Raw genomic sequence first — 25,755 nt, forward strand, 5'->3', positions numbered from 1 at the left:
CACATCAATCCCGTTACCGTACCCTTTTCCTTGCATGCTTCCTTTAACTTGACTAGTATTGGAATTGAAGAAAAATCAAACGGTCAATTTTGACGAGGATTATATATATTGTTGCATTTCTAACCTTTACCATAGAGCTTGGTCAATTCTATGTTCAATCACATTTTCCCTTGATATTATTCTCGTATAAAAAATTTCGACTATATTCTGGGTATATTGAAATCAGCCATAATATAAAATATATATTAAAATTAAATTAAATAATATCTATATTTTTATAAATATATAATAACTAATTTTAGGGATTAATTATTTTTCTTATTAGTGGCGACCAGTCATCATCAAATTTAAAGTGGATTTTGAACTCAAGATTTAATCTCATGCTAAGTGTGTGTGAGTTTCATTATTACATTTCTCTTTTGGTGTCTTCAAATGAAATGTGTGATATTTATTAGTAGTATACTTATATGTATAAATATCTTCAATATTCAGATTTTTTTTAATTATTTCGCAATAGATTTGAATAATAGTTCTTTCGAAATTCAAAGATGGGATGGTCGGGTCAAACTTTAATTTGTTTTGATTTACATTAGATCACATGCAAAATGAAGGTGTGCTTATAACTAAAGTCTTCAACAGCAACCAAAAAAAAAAAAAAACTAAAGTCTTCAACAACAATAGTGAGTAAAGATTTTGATAAACACAGAAAGTAAAAATACACTTTTATAATATAACTGAATATTTTTATCAATAGTTAATCAGAAATATTTAAAAATATTAACTAAAAAATAATATAAGTTGTTAAACAAAAAATATTAAATTATTTAAAAATATTAGTAAATATAAATTAAAATTTTTGTTTTTAACTTTTTTTATTTTTAAATAAGTGAAGTTAAGTAATTAAATTTTTAATTTATATTAACTTTTTTAAAAGGGTAAAGTACTAAATTGGTCTTTTACGTTTGGACGTAATTCTGTTTTAGTCCTTAAAGTTTAAAGTGTAATATTTGAATTAAAAAAAGTTTTATTTAACTTCAATTTAGTTTCACCGTAAAATCAAAGTTAAATAATTAACTAAATGTCCTACATAACAGCAGTACAAGAACAAGGTCAATAATCTAGAGAATAAATACAAGCACCAAAAGCACAAAATTAACTGTAGATGCATCAATACATTTATTTATCATTCTCCTTAATTCTATAGAAAATATTTCATTTGAATTATAAAAAAAGATAAATAAAAGTATTGATGCATCCACGATTGGTTTTGTGCCTGTGAAACTTGTACTTATTCTCCAGATTTTCGATCTTGTTCTTGTATTGCTGTTATGTAGGACATTTCATTAAGTATTTAACTTTGACATCACGGTGGAACTACATTGAAACTAAATAAAACTTTTTTGGATTCAAATATGACACTTTAAACTTTAAGAACCAAAATAAAATTACACCCAAATGTAGAGGATTAATTTAATACTTTACCCTTTTTAAAATTATTTTACTTTTTTATATTTTAGATTTTAAATCATAAATTTTTAACCTAACATCTTAAATTAATACTAAATCTTAAAATTAATTAATATTAACTAATTAAAATTTGATTTTCTATACTTTCTTAATTTTTCATCAATGATAAAGTGTGAAAACAAAAAATTTTGGAAACCTAAATTATAGATTTAATAACAAGTAAACAAAATGAGTTGACTACGACCACTCCATTTTTCTGACTTTTGATCTCTCCCATAAATAACGTACATTTCACTCATGAAAGCTGCGTCAACTACATAATTAAAGCAAGTGATTACAAAAAGAATAATGTTTGAGAGACAAACAAAAATTCACTCAAAAATGTTTAAATTTATTTTATATAATATTTATTAATTATCACTACAATAATAAATATTAAATTAAAAATTTAGATTTTTTTTGTTTTCTTAATATTATCGTTACAGAAAAAGTGTCTGATTGAACACTAACTACATAATAGTTTTTATTTTAATTTTTTTAGAAAAAGATAAATAATTTTTTTATTTTTTGTTCCACAAATATTTTTGTCTTTGACTATTTAAAAATACTTTTAAATTTATAACCTCTTTAAAAATTGGATATATACACTCCTATCCATTCATATGAATCCGTCAGATCCAACGAAAAGGTCTAACATAATTCTCATTGTGTTGACCTGACCGTTACAAATGCTCACATGGAATTAAAATTTTTAAAACGGGACAAATTAGTCCCTCCTTCCACAAAACGGTATTGTTTAATAAGCACTCAAACAAGCATCACAAGACCTCAGCGACAATAGTGGCAACTTTTGCATCGAAAACAGAAGCCTCATCTTCTTTCTCTTTCTTTTTCTCGTGATCTAAATTGATCAAATGTCTGCCAAACTCCGACCTTTGCAGCTCCATAAGCTTCTCCACCAAACCCTCCTTAAGCATGGCTTCCACCACTTCCTTCTTCCCAAATTACCCAATCTCAAGCACACAATCCATTCCTAAAACCCTTATTTCCAATTCCTCTCAATCCAAAAACCCAATGATATTTGAAATCTCACCATTAGATTCAATTTCATCCATAAACGGCGACTTGATTTACCTAATCAGAGAACACAGAGCCTCAATCAAACGCAACGAGCCCATACCCACTAGAGCTCGAATGGTAGCGCCCATGAGAACTTGCCCGACGAACACATCCTTGTTGAGGAATTGGGGCACTTAGCGTCGAAGATGGTCATAGAATCTCTTGACTTTTTTATAGAAAAGCTTCGCCTTTGTTGCCTCCTCTACTGTTTTTGGCTGTCGTATACGGCGGCAAAAACATATGAAAAATAGAATAAAACCTAGAACAAGAAGCAGAACAACAACTCCAATTACAACACTAACAACCACCAATTTTTAAATTTCCAGAGCTACCGCTTAGCGAAGTAGTCTCCACCGGTGGCGGCGGCAGAGGCTTTGGCGACTGAGCCACCCTCTGCAACTTCTTTGGCGGCGGCTCTATTTTGAGAAGAACAAAGATTGAGTAAAGTAATAGACAATCAAAGTTTCAGAAGGCTTATTCGCATCTAAAATGGAAGGAGTGGATGCTCTTGTTATCGATCCATGCTTGGATTTTGGACTCAATGGAGTTGGAGAGCTTGAAAATGGAGTGAGTGGAGAGTGTCGTGGGGAGAGGAAGGAAAAGAGGGAGTGAGAGCGGTGGTGGAAAGTGGTGGAATTTTGAAGGAACAGAAAGAGTGAGAGCTTGAAAGTAAGCTTGTTTGAGTGCTTATGAAATGGCACCGTTTTGTACGTAGAAGGTGGACTAATTTGTTCCATTTTAAAAATTTTTACTTCACGTGTATATCTGTAACAGTTAGATCAATACAACGAGAGTTACGCCAAATTTTTTTGTTGGATCTGACGAACTTATATGAACAGAGGAATGTATATGTCCAATTTTTAAAGAGATAGAAACTTAAAAATATTTTTAAATAGTCAAAAACAAAAATATTCGTTAGATAAAAAATCAAAGACTTATTTATTTATTTTTTTTAAACAAATAATCTCAAATATACACATTTATTTTATTTATTTAACTAAACTATAAATTTTATTTAGATTTTTTTTCCTATTAAAAGAAGATAAAAGAAGAAGGAGAAGCAGCAGCACCTGATATTGAAAGTAGATTGCTGCTTACAAATATTATCTGCTGTGTCCCATTTCCGAAGACATCATTCACAAATATTATTCTGAACAACCCTAGGGAGTGTTCTTTATGGAGTTATATTAAAAAATGTATAAATAAATTTAACATGCGTGTGGCACTTTATAAACAATATTAATATTTGAAGTTACATTGTCTAGTCACATAATTAATACACATACACACGCTTTCATTTGATTCTAACCATAGAATTATTTAAAGGCATAAAGTTGACGGAGCTATCATATATATAAAGCACTTAATTCTTTCTCTGGCTAGAAATGGCACACATGCACATGTTTTCTTTAAGGTAGGAAATCTATAATGAAAACTGGGTAGAAATTAAATCAAAACTAGCTAGAGATGGAGTAATATTTGACTTTCTTTAAATTTTATTTAATGTTGACATATATACACATTATTAAAATTTATATTTAAAATTAAAACCGAATAGAGCGGATAAACATTATCTCACACATACACATACATACGTATGATTTAAAGTATTTTAATTTTAAATAAATGGACTACTATAACGTGTTAATCTTTCTCTACAGCAATACTTCGTGAGGGAAAAAAATCCTTTAAATCCGTTGACAAATAAAACATTTATAATTTTTTTATTACCCTAACACACTTATAAATTTATATGTATAATTAAATGAGTAATACTACATACATATACACCAAAATCAGCTTCTAAAATCAGCTATTAGTATAAAATATATGTTAGAATATAAATACATATTAAAAATAAATTAAACTACACATATATTTATACACAAATACATTTGTGGCTGATTTTAGTATACAAGTAATATTTTTATAATTAAATAATTAAAGGTTTAATCAGGTTAGTTACTTATATATGATGGTGCATGCAGTTAACATATAATATATGTGAAGATAACAAGTATCCTAAATGTAAATCTTACACTTATGTTGATTTAAAAAAATTAGTTATCGTGTATAAAAATATGTACATATTTAACATTCACGAATTTTTTTTATATTATATTATTGTAAAAAAATTTAATTATTTTTTTTATTGTAGGTTTGATTATTATTCTATTTGATTAATTATTTTGGTAATAGATTATTTAATTAAAAAATATGAGAATTAATATGTATAAATATACATAAGTATATTGTAACTGATTTTTAATTTATATAAAATATTTCTCTTTTAAAAAGTATTCCCTAATCCCTAAGGCCTAAGCATGATGATTAAAGTTAAGATATTATTAGATATGGTGTCTGAATGCGTAGTATAAGGGACAAAATGAAAATTAGTTAAGCAAAGTTGTAAATGTATGTGTAAAGGGATGCATAAGACACATAGTGATTAGCTGTAACATATCTTTGTGTATTTTGTTGGCGCCTAACAAATGAACATCAATTTGGTTGCTCGCCAAACCTTATTAATCAGTGCACGCACGAGCTCAATTCCATTCTTTAATTCTCTCTTTATTTATTTATTTTTCTGTTTATGGCTTGTAATCCAGAATGAAACTGAAAATTTGGTTTGGTTCCTTACTCGCAAAGTCGATAATCCAAATGGGAAAGGAAGCAAGAAAACAAGCACACATGACTTTGTTTCTTTTTCATTGATACATACAAGTTGGCATTCATGCGGCACATTCGGACATTATTGTTATTATTATTATTATTATAATTAAGTACAATTTTAGTCACTATAATTTTAATAAAAAATTAAAATTGTTTCTAATATTTTTTTTGTCCAAAATTATTTTTGATTTTAAATTTGGTTTTAAAATTATCTTTTACTTAAATCTTAAATTTTTGAACCAAATTATCCTTAAAAAAATAAAGGAAAGCATAGAGAGAATCACAACTAGAAAAAAAAAAGAGAAAAGAAAAATAGAGAGAGGCTCGCAGCCTGTGCTTCATCCTTGTTCTGTCATTGCCATCACTGCTATTGGAGTTCACTGCTAAAAAAAAGGTATCCATAGAAAAAAAAGTAAATATTATCGTGCCTAACTTATGATGTCTAACTTACTAAAAAAAATAAAAGAATAATATTTAATAAATTTTAAATATTTTATTTTTATTTTATACATTTTATTTTTTATTTATAAAAATAAATTAGATAATTTAGGCACAACAATAAAAGACATTATAGAATTCACACAAAAAAAGAGGTAAACAAGAGTGAGGGGTGATTTTGATGTTGACATGGATGAAATTGAAAAAAATTAGAAAAAAAATTATATTTTTAAATTTTATCATTATTATTTTTGTTAAAAAAAGTATTTTAGTTTTAAAGATAATTTTAAAATAAACTTATGTTTTAGAGACAATTTTTTAAATGCAAAAAAAACGTCGAAGACAATTTTAATGTTTGGTCAAAATTATAGAGACTAAAATTATAAGAGTAATTATTTAAATTTAGTCTCCAAAAATTTAAAAGCAAATATTTTAGTCTAAAAAAATTAATATATAGATCAATTCTCAATATTTTTTTCTATTAGACATAATAGTCTCTCGTCCATTTTACTTTTATTATGTGTTAACTTTTATTATTATTAACTTAACTTTATGCATGTGAACGGTGACACTAGCATATTAATACACTCTTTTCGTGAAAAACAAGTAAAGTGAATAATGATATTTTAAAATCCAAATTAAAACATTTTCTTTTAATATGAACATGCTTTTTAAAATAGGATATCTTCTAATTATATTAAATACAAAATTATCAAATAGTTTTAACTTTAAATTTTTTTTAGAATAATTTCTAATTATTATTATTATTATTATTATTATTATTATTATTATTATTATTAGGGTTAAGTACTTTTTTCGTCCTTAAAGTATTGGGTCAAAATAAAAATCATCTCTGACCTTTTTTTCTTATCAAAATCATCCTCAATGTTACAAACATTATAAAATAATCCTTTTGTCCATAAACAATATTTTTTTGACAATTTACCCTTAAAAAAAACCATTCCCCTTACCACTAATTTCCAACCCCTTTTTCATCATCACCGCGCCTTTTTCTCTCTCTCTTTTTCTCCCAGACTCTTAATCTCCCTCATCACTAACCCCTAATCACAATAAATCAACAATCCAACAACAGCAACAATCACAAAATAAATTAATAATTCATTAATAGCAACAATCACAAAATTAGCAACAACATAAATTAAAAAAAAATTTAAAAGGAAAAACTCATGTATACGTTCTTCAAAAATTAAAAAGAAAAAGAAAAAAAAGAAGAACGAAGAAGAGAGAAAGAGAGCAAGGGAAGAATATTGAAATCTCAGCGTCTCCTTCTTCTATTTTCTGCCTCTATCATTTACTCTCTACCCTCAACACTCCTATCACCTCCATCCACCACAAGAAATTACTAGAATAGCGACCAATTTAACGACCGATTTAGTGACCAATTTTGGTGGTCGCTAAAACCTTGGTCGCTAATTAAAAAATAGCGACCGATTTCGGTCGCTAACCGTTGCGACCAATTTCGGTCGCTAACCGTTAGTGACGAATTTTTTTAACAAAGCTACCAAACCCCTCACCAAAGAGTATCAGTCGCTAAATCGGTCGCTAAATGGCGACCAACTCTTCGGTCGCTAAATCAGTCACCGATGAAATCGGTTGCCGATGCCTAATTTAAAAATCTAAAATCGCTCGCTAATTCCTTAACTAAAAAACTAAATTGGTCGCTAAAGCGGTCACTGGTCCTAATCTTATAATTATAGATTTTTACTAATTTCATATTTACCACTATTAAAACTTAATTTCATAAATATTTATATTTTCACAAAATATAAAAAGTATTAAATATAGATCAATTTTTCACATAAATACCAAACACATTCACAATGTCTATATAAAAATATAGAATTTAAAATATTAAAAATTTTTAATACATTAAATTTATGATCCACAATCTAAACTAAAAATAAAAATAATTCATGAATAACATAATTCTACTCTATTCATGAATAATTAGTATGGTTCAACAATTTTTATACTAGTTTTGTTTTTTTTTTCCACTGCCCTTGGGGCTACAACCAGTACAAAGTTACAAACCAAAATTGGCACAACTTTATTCTTCACCATGGTTGCCAAAACACTGTCGCAAAAAAAAAATAGAAAATGAATGAACCTCACTTCAACCAATTCAATTCAAGTTTCAAATCATGTTCAGAACTCAAAAATTTCACAAGAAAACAGGTTTCAATAGAGAACTCAGTTCCTAAAAAATGAAAGATCGAAGCCACGTCACTGATCACTATAGCAATTTAAATCTTTTAAAGTTTGATAACAATATTTTTATAAGTACAGTAAGGAATTTATAACAATTTTTTTTAGTTGATAAATTTATAGTTAATTGAAAAAATGATACCTTGCGGTCATCTTGTATACCTTCTTTTTAAGATAATTCTAAAGGAATTTCACTCGCGAAAGCTTTAAGCAAAACAAAAATATGGTATTATTGTAATTATCAAATAAAACAAGAAACGAAAAAAAAAGGAAACAACTGAAATAGATTGTAGCCCATTATCATTGTATTATAAGCTTATACTATCCTTCTTATAGATCGCTGTTCTCCATAAACTACATCTATAGCAAAACTAGTATAAATATCTAAATAAGTATCAAACACTACACCTTAATGCAACATCAAATATCCTATGAAGAAACAAAGAAAGATGATGCAAATAAGTGAAAATTTTCTATTTTTGGTTTCTCGTCTTTTAGACATGCAATGCTGCTTCTGAAAACACAGCAAAACATGACAAACAAGAACCAAGTAGAATTTAGAGTTTTTGCAATTAAATCTAAATGATTAAGAACAACAAGCTTTGTTACACCACCTCCATATATGCCTCATGCAGAGTATACAATCCTACAAATTGTGCTAATTACAATATTACCAACATGGATACAACTTCAGAAACATGAGATGATTGTCGCATAACGGTAAATTTTTCTACCTTTCTACAAGCAACTGTCGAATGCTTGGCTTCAAGGAGATCCAAAGCTTCAACTTCATCACTTCCTCCCCTGTTTTACATTACAAGAAACGAACCAAAAAATCAAGTAGTTAGATCATAGACTCGTGCTTTCTAGGAAATCGACAACAAAAAATAACAATCAAAGATTATTCACTCAATTAGGACAAGAAAATTTCAGAGTATGAATTATAAAAACCAAATTTCGCTATAGAAGCTTCACTCGTACCTAATCAAAACCAGCAATAACATAATTTACAAACCTTCTTTAAACAACTGGATTTTTTATTTTTCAATACTCTAATTCCTCATATATTTGAAGACATAGTTACATGAATATTTTAAATGTGGCGCACGTACTAGAACGTATTGTGTTCCATGTAATTATGATTGAAGGTTTGTGTAACACATAGGGTTCAAGCTGCAGAAACGGAAAAATTACCAGATATTAGAGTCGTTTTGTTGTGGATTGGTCACCACTTTGTTATGGCTATTCCTCCTTTCATGTGTTCCACTGCACAAGGCTGAAATAGTAATAATAGTAACGGTTAATCAGCAGAGATGCATGTAGTAAAGGTGGCATTAGGATTCAGCAGTTCAACTAGTAATAATGAGAAGGGGAAAGGTACCGGGAGGAGGAGGAGGAGAGTTGCATTTGGTGACAGATTTGTTGAAGTTGTTGGAAGAAGAGGAGTTGGTGCAATCGGAGAGAGGGTATCGTCGTCTTCTCTGGTTCGCACCTTTCATTTCCATTTTTACTTTGTCGAGCAATTAGGGGACAAAAACTAAACCTAACAGAATGGATCGGATTCGGCAATTAGGAGCTTACCTGTTTGAAGACGATGAAGACGACGCCGAGATCCCAATGACAAAGGCTACGACACCGAGAATGAAGAAGAAGACGGTGACGAGACCTCAGGAAACGGCGTCGAGACCGCAGAAGAAGACGACGTCGACGGGATCTCAGAAGACGGTGGCGAGACGCAGAAGACGACGACAATGGTGTTCGGAGACGGTAATGATATCTGATTGGAGAAGATGAGAATGGTGTGAGTGAGGTAGAGTTAGGGAGGACAATTCAGATAATATATTTTTTTAATTAGCGACCGAATTTGCTACTAGTATTTTGGTGACTGATTTAGCGACCAAACAGTTGTTTACTCTTTTTACTATTAGTTACAAAATCGGTCGCTAAAATAAAATATAGCGACCGATTTTGTGACCAACTGTCCCAAATATGTTACTTTTGTTTTGGTTGCTAATTCGATCGCTAAATTAAAAGATAGTGACCGATTTTATTTTGGTTGTATTTAAAATTTATTAGTCGTTAATTCGGTTGCTATTAGCGACCGAATTTGTTAGTCGCTAAAATCGGTCGTTGAATATAATTTAGCGACGGATTTAGCGACCAATATTTTTTCAGTCCTAAAAATTCTATATCGGTCACTATTAACAACCAATTTTTTCGGTCGCTAAAATCGGTTGTTATTCTGGTACTTTCTTGTAGTGATCACACCACTGCCTTGGCCCTTTCTTCTTTTACTACAACAAAACCATCACAAGTTTAACCTTAACTCTGCCCAAAATCAACAACATCAACAGAGACAAAAAGAAAGTAAACACAAAGAAAAATGATACAGAAGAAAGAAAATTTAAAAAAATTAAAAGAATGAAGAACAAATTAAAATCCAACGAATCAAGTAAAAGGAAGAAAAAATACAGCAGGAATTTAGCTGAAATCCAGAAAATAACACACTGTTATTTTGACCAAGTTAACCACATCTTCTCTTCTTCCACAGACAGCACCATAGCTTAGTCAAAACCCTTTTTATTTTTTCCTTTGTTGGCATCTCCTTTCTGTTCGCAATAGTCCCCTCTCCGTCGTTCTCTCATTTCTCAATCCCTAACCTTTTTCTCAAGAAGCGCTTCCAATTCATCATTCAATTCTGCTGTGGAACTCTCTTCGACGACTACCGCATCTTTGGGCAGAATGAAGACTGGATCGGCTTTGTCATCGACGTCTCCCTCCTCTACCGTATTGTTCGCAGTGCCGTCACCATTTGTTGTATGTGGCTCCTCTTCCGACAACAACAATAGCCGCCTATGGTTCATGCTCTTGAAGAAGTTTCTACTGGATGAAGTTTTTTATTTTGTGATTTTTTAATTTGTGTGTGATTCAATATTTGTTTTTGTGATAATGATAATGGTGATGGTGATGAGAAGATGAGTGGGGTTAGTGGTGAGGAAGAGTAAGAGTTTGGGACAAAGAAAAAAAAAACTTTGATGATGACGATGAAGGAGGGTTAGTGGTGAGGGAGAATAGAAATTCGAAAAAAAAAAAAAGAAAAAGAAGTTCGGTGATATAAAAAATAATTTATTTTTTTTGAAAAATAGAAACGGCAAATAGAGACGGCGAATGATGTGGACTCAAACTATAGAAAAGAGCCGGCGAATGAAGATCTTGACAATGGTAGAGGTCAAAAATCTATTTATATATATTCTTGGATGTGAATCCTTCTACTAAGATAATGAAAGAGATCAAGCTTGTAAGTATACGTAGATCGAACTACTACTAATAATTTTATCCCTAATTTTGTTTATAAATAGAAAATTGGATAGATTTTAGCTTAAAATGGAAAAAAATATTTTTTCCTGTTTTATTCTCTCTAAATAAATGTATATATCTCAATATTATATATTTTGCCCTTAAATAATTACCGAACATGGATCTTATATGAAGCGTGGGTTATAGCGATAAAATTACGTTGGCTAGTCATAACAACTCAAAACGGAGGAACGGAATGACACTTGAGCTTTAAAAAAATGATAAAGGAGGTGATCTTAATCATTTTGTTAAAAATAAAGAAATAAAAAGAACAACTGATGCTTAGTCTTCAATGTCAACCTAATCCAACAATGATATAATTATTGTGAGGTTGACCTAGGCCATATTCATATTTCATAAGATTTAATTGAAGGCGGCCACTATATATGGCTACTCCAATTGGGTGCTAGTAATTTCACTAGTATAAACGCATGCACCCTCCAATAGGCACACATCACTTTCCTATTAGTAATGATTCAACCATGTGCCATTTATCAAATATAGTGTTTGTGACTATTCCGTACAATTATTGTGAGACTCGGTTGTTCGTGAATCACATTAAATTGAATTTAATATTTAATATTTTTATATTTAGGTATATTCATAAAATAAAAAATATATTAAAAAATTATCTTTATAAAAAATCAATAATTTTTTTTATTTTTTTTAAATATATTTATTTTTAAAATATTGTTAAACCAAATTTTTTAAATAATAAAAATAAAATAATATAATATATATAAATAATCATCACTATTAATTAAAATAACATATAAATACAATATTATGTATTTATTGATTATTTACTTATTTAGTATGAATGTGCGAATATGTGAATCAAATTCGATATCATCTGATCATCCTACGAATTAAATTATATCCGCAAATTAAATATCAAATACGAGCAGATTTATAAATGTGATCTGACCTATGCACGCTACTAGAAATTGTCAAAAAAAAAAACATTTCATGAACAAATTTTATTGCTATATTATTTCACGTTTCTTGACTTATTACACGGAAAAGGAGAAATTGGTAGTAGGGGTGTTCGCGGTGCGGTTTGGTTCGGTTTTGAAGGAAAAAGTCATCCGATCCGAACACTTAATTTATGTGCGGTGCGGTTTGGATTGGATGAACATTTTTTGGAAATCCGATCCGATCCGATCCGATTACAAGCGGTTTGGATCGGTTTGGATCCGCGGTTTTTTAAATACAAAATAATAACTTAATTTATAAAGTTATATAACCTGTCCAATAATCCATTATAATAATAAAACACAATTCAACGTAATAATAAAACAAAAATTCCATAAAACATTATAAACTAACATGTCCAATTGCCCAACAATCTAACATATTCAACAAGTATTGATAAAATAATAATTCTTCAGCATCAAAATAACTAAACAAGTCTCAACAACACAAAATTAAATAACATAGAAAAGTCTTAATAAAAACATAACATAAAGAACTCCAAACTGAAAGCTGAAGCACTGATCACTAATCAGATTCATCACCAGAGCCTTCTTCATCTATTAGTTGAGGAATTGGCTCAAGTTCTACAATAAAATGTAATAAAATAAATATTAGTAAGTTAAACATATTATCAAATAGTAAAGTTAATCACTATGTGAAGATAAAATAAAACATAATATTAAAGAGCATTACCTTTCTCAAGTTTTTCAAATTCTTCAAAAACTCCTCAAGGTCAATTGGCAATGAATTGGCTCGAAACCAATTTTGTGCACAAATCAAAGCTTCAACAGTTTTTGGAGTAAGAGAGCTCCTATATTGATTAAGCACTCTACCTCCCGTGCTAAAGGCGGATTCAGAAGCAACCGTTGACACCGGCATAGCTAGAATATCCCTCGCAATTTGACTTAAAACAGGATATTTGTAATTGTTAGAGCTCACTTTCCACCAAGTTAAAATATCAAAACTACTTGGATCAACTGGTTTCTCCAAGGACTCCATGAGATATAAATCCACTTCATTTGTGTTGACACTCTCACTTGCTTGTACATCATTTTCAAATGCTGCCGCAAAGCGAACATCATCAAAGGCACTATCATCCATATCCACATCTTGGCTGTGTTGTGCAGATTGGTGTGCTTGATCACTATTGAGAGCAACCCTATAGCTGTTAAACAAGTCATTGAATACTTCCTTCACCTTACCACATAAGAAATCAGCATCCTCCTTCTCAAACAACCTTTGAAAACTCCACTCAACAAACTTAATCTTGTATCTAGGGTCAAGTACCACAGCAACAAAAATCATCATATTCATGTTCCTTAAGTTACCCCAATATTTATCATGCTTAGCCTTCATTTTTGTAGCCATACCCTTAAGTAGTATGTCATTACTATCAGCCCAAGTCTTCAAAGAACTAAGAATTGAACAAAAGTGATGAAAATATGAAGAAGAAGTCACAAATGTAGAACCCGAGACTTTTTTGGTTACATCAGAAAAAATCTTCAAAAACCTCACAAAACATCTTGCATTATCCCAATCTTCATTCTTTGGAATGCCCCCTTGCATCATTACAAACTCAGCATCCCTCTCACTTAATCTCTTGAAGGCCTTTTGGAATTTTAAAGCACTATCAAGCATTATGTAAGTGGAATTCCATCTAGTGGGGACATCTAATTGCACACAAGAGCAGTCTTGGATCCTAGCCTCTTTAATGCAACTTTTAAACCTATCCATACGACTAGGAGAAGCACAGACATATCTAACAGCATTTCTAATTTTACTAATTGAAGAATGCATATCCTTCAAACCATCATTCACCACCAAGTTCAAGATATGAGCACAACACCTAACATGCAAATGTTCACCTTTTAAAGGATGTGAATTCCAATCTTCCATTCTACCTTTCAAGTAACAAATGGCAACATCATTTGAACTAGCATTATCAACCGTGATGCTAAAGACTCTACTTATTCCCCAATTCAAAAGACATTTTTCTATCTTCCTACCAATTGTTTCACCTTTATGATTCTTGATGAGACAAAAGTTAAGAATTCTCTTTTGCAACTTCCAATCTTGATCAATAAAATGTGCAGTGAGACAAAGATAGTTTAGATTTTGTACAGAAGTCCAACAATCAGTGGTCAAACACACACTTTGATTTGAGTTTACAAAGACACTCTTCAATTTATGTTTTTCATTCATGAACAAGTTCCAACAATCCCTAGCAACTGAAATTCTGCCCGGAATATGGAGTTTTGGCTGTAAAACACTCATGAAATAACGAAATCCCTCCCCTTCAACAAATCTAAAAGGCAACTCATCTATGATTATCATTCTAGCAAGAGCTTGTCTACATAAATCAGGATCAAATGATACAGAAGTCAAACAATTACCCAGCCCATTTCCTTCTTCTTTTTTAAGTTGCTGCATAACAAGTGTTTTTTGAGTGGGATCAAGTGAATCTTTTGGAAATTTTCTACATTGACTCAACAAGTGACTTTTAAGATTGCTAGTACCATTTTTATGTGAATCAGCCACATAAGATGCTCCACACCACTTACATATAGCCCTAGGTTTGGGACCACTATCATCTTTTTTAAAATGCTCCCAAGTCCAAGATCTAGGTCTAACAGGTTTTTTAGTGTTACCTGTACCTTGTTCCTCAGACTGGCCAGGATTAGGTGACTCATTAGCAACATTTGCTTTGCCTCTCCTCCTCTTAGATCTAGTTCCTTCATTGTTCTGATCACTGTGCGGCGGCAGTGGCGGCAGCGATGGTGGTTGCGTCTGCGTCTGAGTTTGTGGCTGCGATTGCTGCTGTGGAGGCGGCATTGACTCTAACTGTCCTGAAGATCTGACTGATTCAAAAGTGGATGGAGTAGCACTGGTAAATCCTGGCTCGCTACTTTGAACATCCTGTGATAACAAAGATAATTAATCAGTTTATGTTATTTTAATATTTTTCTCAATTAATTAACATATTGAGTTGTTACCAACATACACATTACACAATAAAAAATTACCTCAGGATATGAAGCTGACATTGTTGACCTTCGAATTAAAAGCTAAAATTACTGGAACAAATATAAAATCTGCAAAAAATAAAAAAAATAGAATTCAATTTCAATCAACAAGAACAAAGGTAGATTTTATACATATACCTCACAAGCTTCTTTCTATCTTTTAATTGTTCATATACCCTAGTCGTGTTCCATTATATTTCCAGATTATACTTATTATGAAAATCTAGTAGCATAACTTTTTTATTTATTTTATTTCTTTTCCTTATGCATCTACCAGAACATCCTAAATAGAACACTTAAAGCGTGAAATCCATCATCTTTGTCCCCTTTCAAATATCACTGAAGTTCATATTAACAATTATACATTGAGCAATTTGTGGCAATTATCTTGTAAAAGAATATGAAATGAAGCATAAGTACTAAGCACAGGTAAATATATGTACAAGACATTAACTCAAAGCTACCATCAATGATTGATGTGAACAATGTTACATAAGATTTAATGTTTTACTCATAAGAAACATTAAGGTAGTATAGAATTGCATATTCATTAGTTTGTTAAAAATATCAAAGTCGAACTTGTTACCTTCTAAGAAATTTTTGTCTTTTGAATCAATGATATCAGTGAAAGTTTAACAGATTTACAAAAACAAAATAAACAAAAGCAAGTAAAAATCTACCTTCAACAATGAACAGTTTAACACAGATTAACAAGTAAAAAATAAAATTAAACAAAATCTTAACACAACAGAACAAAACAAAATAAACAAAACCAAGTAAAAATATACCTTGAGGCTTGAACAGTTTAACACAGATTAACAAGTAAACTTTAAAATTAAACAAAATCTTAAAATAACAGAATAAAACAAAATAAACAAAAGCAAGTAAAAATCTACCTTCAACAATGAACAGTTTAACATAGTTTAACACAGATTAACAAGTAAAAATTAAATTTAAACAAAATCTTAAAACAACAGAACAAAACAAAATAAACAAAACTAAGTAAAAATATACCTTGAAGAAGAGCAGCAGCAGCGCCACCGAGGGGAGAAGGCGGCAGCGGTGTCACCGCGGAGAGGAGCCGCCAGCGGCGTCACTGAGAAGAGGAGGCGGCGAAGGGCATTATTCAGAAGAAGAGCGGCGGACGACGTCGGCGTGTGTCAGTGGGAGTGACTGAGAGTGAATGATGCTGTGAATCTGTGATAGTGAGAGTGAGTGATGTTGTGTAAGGATGAAGAACGAAGACTAAGGAGTAAGGACTAAGGAGCGAGAGAGAGAGAGCACTGAGCAGAAAGTGTTTCTTACTTTCCTTCTTTAGTTTAGGGTTTTCAAAATTTAGGAATCGGCGTTGCGCTACTGCACAAGTGTGAAGTGTGCTAGTGCTAGTGTGCTACGGTAGGTAATAGGTATTATTATTATTATTATTATTATTATTATTATTATTATTATTATTATTATTTGTAATATATGCGGTTCGGTTCGGTTCGGTTCGGTTATGTAGAGGGGAACCGCAAACCGGACCGAACCGCAATAAAACCGATCCAAAATCCAAAAAATATCCAAAATAGAGCGGTTTAATTCGGTTTTCGGTTTGAATCGGTCCGGTTTCGCAGTTTTTTTTGGACCGGTTTGGATCTGAACACCCCTAATTGGTAGGACAACCCACCAAATAAATAATAAAATAAAATAAATTGATAAACTTCTATACGTTTTGTCTGATTAATTGATCATACACCATGTCATATCTTTTATTATTATTCTATTCCAATATGCGTAAAATAAGCATAACTTTTTATATTTTAGATATATATGTCATATTTTTATAAATTATTAAATTTTATTAAATATAAATTAAAAATTAATTAATTTGAATTAGTCAGTGATCAACTCACTCTTCCGTTTAAGTAAATAATATTGGGGTTCAAATTTTATTTTATACATGCAGTAATTTATTGGCCACCGACAGATTCTTAAATTGATCTTAGATCTGTGACGTATTAGTTCTTAACCTCTTAGATTGGAAGATACTGCAGGCAACTAAAAAGTTATAAATTAAAAACTACTATAAAAAATATTAATAGACTATAATAAATATAGAATACACTAGACATCACAGTACATAAATAAATAAATATTTTTTAATATACAATATTTTAAATAATAAACATAATCTTTTTATTTTAAAATAATAAATATAAAATATATAAATACAAAAATATAAATCTTTTTTGTTTATAAGATCAATTATTATGCAATAAAATTTTTATAATACTCAAAAATTATATTAAAATAATATTTTAAACTGCAATATAAAAATATAAAATAATTAAATTTTATTTTATATTTTTAAAAAATAATTATATTTTTATATTAAAATTTTATTAATTAATTATTTTGTTAAAATATTATTATATAATATAAATTTTTGTTAAAATATTTATAAAAATATTATTTATTTAAAATATTATATTTAATACATAGAGATATTGATCTTTTTATTTTTTAATTTTTTTAAGAAAAAAAGATACATATCTTTTATGAAAAAGAGAAAAAAAAAACAAAATAAGAAAAATCGTTTAGAAGTCACATGAAGAGTAATTTACATAATAAATTAATTGAATATTAATATTATATATATAGATATTCTAAATAGAAATTGATTACACATTTATTTTAAATAAATTTATGTAAATTGAATAGGTAAACTCGATTTACATATATATATATATATCGAATCAATTCAATTTAATTTATGCACAATCGTTTAAATTCAAGTAAATCAAAATAATATGATTCAATTTACTAATTTACTAATATAATACAAACTTTTTATTTTTTTCTTTGTTAGTAAATAAAATCATGTTAGTTCGATTTACTTAAATTTGAACATTTATTCGTAATCGAATTGGATTGATTCGATTTATATGTATATACTTAAATTGAGTTTATCAAATTTAATTTACATAAATTTATTTAAAAAATATATAATTAATTTTTATTCAAAATATCTATGTAATATTAATCTCCAATCAATTTATTAATATAAATTACGCCGTTTATAAATTTGTTACAGCATTGTGCTTATCATTTATTTATTTATGTTTTTATTTTTTATTGTACTTTTTTTAATAAAAAATAAAAAATATTTTCATGTATTACATATAATATTTTAAATAAATTATATTTTAATAAAAATTTGTATTGTGTAATAATAATTTTAACAAAGTAATTAGTTAATGAAATTTTAATATAATTTTTTAATATTAAAAATTTTTATTACATGATAATTAATCTTAATAAATAAAAAAATTATATTTAAATTTAATACACTATGTAATTTGAATTATATTAATTTAATTTAGTACCATGATATTTAATTTAAATCAGTGAATTTGATTTATATAAAAATATAAATAAAAATATTTACGTAATATTATTTGTTTTGAGATATTTATATAATATTAACATATATTTAATTTATGTATATATTTTATAAAAATTATTGTATTTATTTTAGATATTAACGTATACTTTATTCTATTTTTCATTTTCAAAATAAAATAAATGATTGCTTTAAATATATACTATTAATTACACGTTGACTAATGAATAACAGTTTTACCAAAGTTAGTTATGACAGCTCATCCACATACACATCAAAGTTGTATATGATCTCTCTTATTCTGCTAGACTATATTTACAGCAGAAGAAATAGGGATATTTGAAGAAAAGTATTAAAAAATTATTAAAATTTATTATTTTTAGTTATTAATTATTTATTAATATTTAAAAATATAAAATAAAATATGTTATTAAATTATCCGATAAAAAAATTAAATAAATTGAATTAATAATTAAATAATATTATAAATAATAAATTCTAATAATTATTATATTAGTATTTCTTGTATAAAAATATAAAATTATGTTTAACAGCTAAAATATAAATAATATTATATTTAAATATATTAAATTAATGTATTTTATATTTGTTTGACAAAAAAATACAAAAATATTAACCATAAACACAATTTATTTATTTTATATTTTATTATTTTTATATAATTTTAATAATTATATTTTTTATTATTATATATATTTTTTAAAATTTTTATATGAAAAAAATAATAATAAATTAAAATTTTATAATTTATTTATTTTTATATTTATTTTATCACTAAACAAAATATAAAAATAATAATTTATATATCTCGTTCTTAGTATCTCGTGTTATCTTATCGTCATAATTAAATCGATTCTTGAATATATAATTCAACAATAAAAGAACTAATATGAGAATAACAAAAATAGCAAACTAAAGCATTTGAGAAAGAAAAGAAGAATTAAGAATGAATTAGAACTAAGTGTTCTTAATTATAAAAACAAATTAAAATAAAAAGGGTAAAGTATACTTTTTGTCCTTGAAGTTTGGCAAAAGTTTTAAAAATACCCTTAAGTTTTATTTTGTTTCAATTTTGTCCCAGAAGTTTTTGATTTGCATCAAATATACTCCCGACGGCTAAATTTTCAAAAAAATTAAGACCAATCTAATAATAATGCATGAAAATGATGCTTGATTTGCTTGTGTTGAGGGTTGTTCTTATGAAATTGTTGTTGAATTGGTCTTAAATTTTTTGAAAAATTAGCCGCTAAGGGTTTGATGCAAATCGAAAACTTCTAGAACAAAATTGAAACAAAATAAAACTTAGGGATATTTTTAAAACTTTTATCAAACTTTAGGACAAAAAATATATTTTACCCAAATAAAAATTTGAGGTACTCGAATACTAAATAGTACACAAATATATAAAAAGAGTCAAGTAAAATACCTCTAATTAATCTAACTATCTAACTTCACTTTGCGGCAATTAAAATCTTACCCTTCACAATAACCAAAGGTAGCCTTAGTGGAGTAGTTTCTAGAATTTATCCTCTTAGGACAAAATTGTTATTTTCTATTTTATTTCCCCTGCTATGTGTTGGATCTGTTTTTCATCAATACAAATTATAATACAGTTATGTTAAAGTCTACATATGTACTAAAATTAATTACTAGTATAAAAATATAAATATACTCTACAATCACTACCAGAAATGCGGTGATTAGCCACAGAAAAAACCGTGGCTAAAATCAAGAAATTCCGTGGCAACTAAGCGTTAACAACGAATACACTTCCGTGGCTAACAAGGGCGACGCCTTTTCAATTAGCCACGGTTTTCGGCCGGTTAGCCACGGTTTTATGACCCGTGGAGACATCTAAATAGCCACGGTTTTTACGTTATTGGCCACAGACTAAACCGTGGCTAAATGACAACAGTGTAACCAATAAATATAGTTTCGCCACAGTCTTTCCGTGGCTAATACTGATAGGCTGGGCTTTTTTGCCACATTTTTTCTGTGGCTAAATATTGTTGGGTTATTTAGCCACGGTTTTTCCGTGGCTAATCATAAAAGATAAATTAAAAAAAATATATAATAATAATAATAATAATAATAATAATAATAATAATAATAATAATAATAATAATAATAATAATAATAATAATGCTACTTAGAACAAAATTATATCATACAAAATTAAAAAGATTAGCCATATCCATATAAGTAGTATTTTTAGTAATAAAAATATGAAATTTAAGTAACAGTGTTAAAAAACAAATATTCTGAACTAAATGAGTTTAAACTATTACAAAATCAAATATCAGAATGTATCATTATTAGATCTCTAACATCTTCATTGGAATACCTGCAAAAACATTCAAATAAGATTGTGTTATCTCTTAATTCATGAAAAAAAATTCCAAGATATTATTTAAAATAATATTTTAATGTACTTTAAAAAAAAAGTAGGAATGCATACCCAATAATGCTGATTTTCCATTTTCACAACATAAAACATCTTATTGGACTCGTCATCAATCAATATATATATTACTAGACTTGATATCCTGGTGAACAATTTTCAATTCAATTGCTTCATGTACGTAAATAAGCAAGCCTGTCAAGAATGAAGGTAAAATAGAGAGTGATATTAATGATATTTTCTCATATTAAAACCTAACTATAGTATTATTTAACGAGACAAAAGAATACTATTAACCAGATATTGAATTGCAATCAAAATCATTTAGAGACAAAGAACTTAAAGTAAAAATAAAAATGTGTTAGAAATTACCAAGGTCAATATTGTAAAGTAGAAAGTTGAGCTTAGCAGGTAACTATCGAATAAAACTTTCATGCAGACCTCCTAGGGAAGTGTTCCTTGTTCCCTGGCAACATGCATCCATTACTCTAAGTTACCATTATTCACATATTTATCCATTAGCAGCTTAAATATTGAAACAAACACTAAAACAAAAATGCTATTGATAATACAAAGAAATAGATAATTAGATACTATGTACTCGGGAGTTTGAACAATTTAAAAGAAAACACAAACTTGTATGGAGATCCCAGCATGGACAAGAGCCAAAGTTGCAGCATTGATACACGCAGATCTAGATCTAGTCCTACACAAGAATATTGGAGAAGAGTTAGTGAATAGTCAAAAAAATAGTCTTTTAAATAAAAAAAGAATAAAGATTCGAGAGAATATTAGATAAACATAAAAAGGGGTTGCTTAGGGTTCCTTCCATTTTTCTTTGTAATTCAGGATTGCTTGCAAAATCTTGATTTCCGCTATTTTGGGACCTTCTTTGGTGACTCAACGCTGAATTTACTAAAGATACAGAGAAACTGAACAATAGTATGAACCTGTGAGGGAGTTCTTCCGATTTTCTAGTGAGTGGGCTTTACTTTGATGTTGAGTGAAAATTATTTTTAAGTTTTTTGCCCAAAATTTCACTTGTATTATTGTAAAAGTTCATTTGAATTTATTTCAATAATTGAGATTTTTAATTTAAATTAATAGTTAACTATAAAAAAATATAAATTATAATATATACCATATTTCAAAGACGGTACATACTTTCAAAAATAAACTTACGTTAATTTATGTTGGATATTTTTTTACTAAATTGATAAAAAGATAATGAAAAAAATAAAAAATAAAATTTAGGAAAACTAATGCATATTGTGAATTAGAGACAAAAAAAGTACTCTTTTTTATCATGAATTTTATATATACTTTTAACATTTATTCTCAATTAATTAAAGCAATAAATATATACTCTTTTTATACTATTTCAACTAATGCATCTTCCGGTCACAAAAAAAACTAATGCATCTTCGGTTACTCAAGGCTAAATTTATTAAGAATACTGAAAAACTGAACAATAGTCTGAACATGTGAAAGAGTTCTTCCGATTTTCTAGTGAGTGGGCTTTACTTTAGTGTTAAGTGGAAGTTATTTTTTTCCGCCCAAAATTTCACTTGTGTTATTGTAAACGTTCATTTGAATTTATTTCAGTCACGTAATTGAAATTTTTAATTTAAATTAATAGTTAACTATAATAAAAAATATAAAATTATAATTATATATCATATTTCAAAGACGGTATATACTAATTAGGATTATGAATTTTGGCTCGGATTTAAAAAAATAAAAAAAGTTGCCGGAGAAAAAAAATTAAAATTTTGTAACTATTTCAAAAATAAACCTACGTTAACTTATGTCGGATATTTTTTTATTAAATTAATTAAAAAAATAAAAAAATAGAAAAATTAAATTTAAAAAATTAATACATATTGTGAATTAGGGACAAAAAAAATTATACTTTTTTTTATCATGAATTTTATACTTTTATCATTCATTCTCAATTAATTAGAGTTATAAGTATGTAGTCTTTTTATATTATTCTAACTAATGCATATCTTATTAATTGAAAATGGCTGGAAATGAGAGAGAAAAAATTATCGACAAACTAGATAAGATTGCACTCTTAAAAATTGAAATTTATTATTAAGGTTTAAATTTGGAAAAAGGAGGAACTGCATATAAAATTTTTGAAAGGGATGGAAGGAAACACTAGAAGCGCGTAATTTGAAGATAAACATCGTTTGATTTCGCCACGGTGAGCATTGGTTTTGTGGCAATTGAGAGAATCCAATTCAAATTACAGACAAACAAGAACGTGGGAAACTTTCGCACAATTTAACCACGGAAAAACAAAACGTTGCAAGTGATTACGACGATCATGGAGATTTGCCACTGTTCCTTGTTCGTGAGTATTTTTCCGTGGTAAACTATCGTATTTCTGGTAGTGAATATTCAAAAACTACAAAACCAACTTCTATACGTTTTGGCTATGAATTTGCATAACAGACAGCACAATTCCACCGAATCACTGTTCTTCGTTGGGATTGATATCATTTGAAGAATTGATAGCATTCACAACCCCGCATTATCGTTGCTCATCAGGATAGGATGGATAGGATTCGGAATAAGAAAATAAATGATATATAATTGGATCATTGTTTTTTTTAACAGCTATAATTAAATATAAAAATTAATATATATTTTTAATAAATATTACAAATATCAAATTTTTTATATTTTTTATGAATAATTTAATCTTAAAAAATTACTCTTCAATTTTGACACTTATTTATTTTTAATTTACTCTAATGTTTCTCTTATTTTTTGGATTCTATCAATTTTGGTATCACACTGTTTTCAATTTAAAATTATACTACTCAATCTTTATCTTCAAATCTCAGTTTATTCTTCGATTTTAAGATTTCATATCATTTTTTGTTAAAAAAAATTGTTGAAAATTTTTGTGGTCAATAAATGTCAAAATAAATAATATTTTTTACAGTTAATAAATATCATAAAAAGTATATTCTCAAATTTTTTTAACAAATTATTTTTGACAGTCAATATTTATCAAAATAAAATTTAAACTCTTTTCATAATTATTTATATGTTAAAAATACTATTTTTAATAAAAAATTTTATTAACATATTTTCATAACTAAAATAATATCAAAAATTTTTTTTTGATGAATTTTAATTTTTTTACATATATAACCCTAAAAAAAATCCTAAAAAAAAATCTATATTGTTCGTAATAAAATCTGCACTTTCTAACATTCCCACAGTCCATACTTGAAGGGAATCAGATAACTGCGGAAGGGATATACTACCTGAATTGTAACTGCATGCGCTGCTTTGAATTGCAAGATAAAACATACTCACGTGATGATAGGATCACTGATAGGGTTGGAGAATAATTCATTTATGGTTATTAGAGTTAGAATTTAGAAACAAGAAATTAATATGAAAAATGTATTATTGAATATGTGTCAAAAGGTATAATATAAGAGGATATATATAAGTGTTAGAAGAATCAAAGTAATAAAATTAAAACACATAATTCTATAATTAATATATAGATATTCTATATAAATATGAATGATACTAATTGATTCTAATTATACTCTAACATTTTCTCCTTTCTCCCTCAAACTCAATCTGAATAGCACTGCGGTTATCATAAAAAACATCAATTGAGGACAATTAAGGAGCACTCAAGTCTTCGAGAAGCTAACGAATCGAGACAACCTTAGTAGTGGTGTCAGTGAGAGCACAGTATTCAATTTCTGTGCTTGATCGAGCAGCGAACATTTGCTTCTTAGCTTGCCAAGAAATAAGAGCGTCGCCGAGAAACAAACAATAACCAGTAGTAGAGCGATGATCAGTTGGATCACTAGCCCAATCAGCATCCGAGTATGCCTGAAGGAATAAAGATGAATGGGTAGAAAAATAAAGGCCATGAAATAGGGTGCTTTTGATGTAGCGAAGAATGCAAAGAACTGCCGAATAATGAGCAGTACGAGGAGCTAACAAGAACTAGCTAAGAACATGAACTGGAAAGGCGATGTCTAGTCAGGTGACAATTAAGTAGTCGAGTCATGCAACTAACTACCGATAAATAGAAAATTATCCAAAACAGTGACATCTATAGGGGTAAAGCGAACATTAGGCTCAAGGGGAGTAGACTCAATGCGACTATTTGTAATTTTAGCTCGAGTAAGAAGATCCGAAGCATGCTTAGCTTGACAGAGATAGATATCGTCATCTGTGGATATGACTTCTAGACCAAGAAAATAATTGAGAGAACTAAGATCTTTCATCTCAAAAGCATGGTGAAGGGAGGCCTTGAGATTAGAGATACCATCAACATCATCTCCAGTAATGATCATGTCATCAATATACAAAAGTAGAAGAACAATTTCTCGTTCACTTTTACGAATAAAGAGAGCATTTTCATGAGAGCTCCAAGTGAAACTGAGATTGCATATAGTGGTGCTGAACTTTTTCAAGTGCTTGAATTTCTTCCTGCATTGCTTGCTGCTAACTTGAATTTGTGGAGTCTTTTCGGAATGACTTAGGTTCATGATGATGAAGAATAATAGAAAAATAATAATAAAAAAGATGAGGAGGTGAATTTCTTACCCTAAAAGAACGAGTGAAGGAATGAGGCATGACAACAGGAGCAGGAGCATCGTCCGATTCAAAATCATTGGGAGATG

At 28.6% G+C, this 25,755-nt stretch overlaps 1 protein-coding gene across 1 annotated transcript; it reads right to left on the minus strand.

Moving 5' to 3' along the window:
• Positions 1-8,522: 8,522 nt before the first annotated feature.
• LOC140174854 (uncharacterized) lies at positions 8,523-10,871 on the minus strand. Its single transcript, XM_072201273.1, has 3 exons — positions 9,305-10,871; positions 9,118-9,199; positions 8,523-8,727 (listed from the first exon to the last, which is right to left on the minus strand). Exons 1-3 carry the CDS (start codon positions 9,426-9,428, stop codon positions 8,586-8,588), a joined length of 348 nt encoding a protein of 115 aa, XP_072057374.1. The 5' UTR covers positions 9,429-10,871; the 3' UTR covers positions 8,523-8,585.
• Between the last annotated feature and the right edge of the window lie 14,884 nt (positions 10,872-25,755).

Source organism: Arachis hypogaea, chromosome 8, assembly GCF_003086295.3.
Source record: "Arachis hypogaea cultivar Tifrunner chromosome 8, arahy.Tifrunner.gnm2.J5K5, whole genome shotgun sequence".
Lineage (NCBI taxonomy): Eukaryota > Viridiplantae > Streptophyta > Magnoliopsida > Fabales > Fabaceae > Arachis > Arachis hypogaea.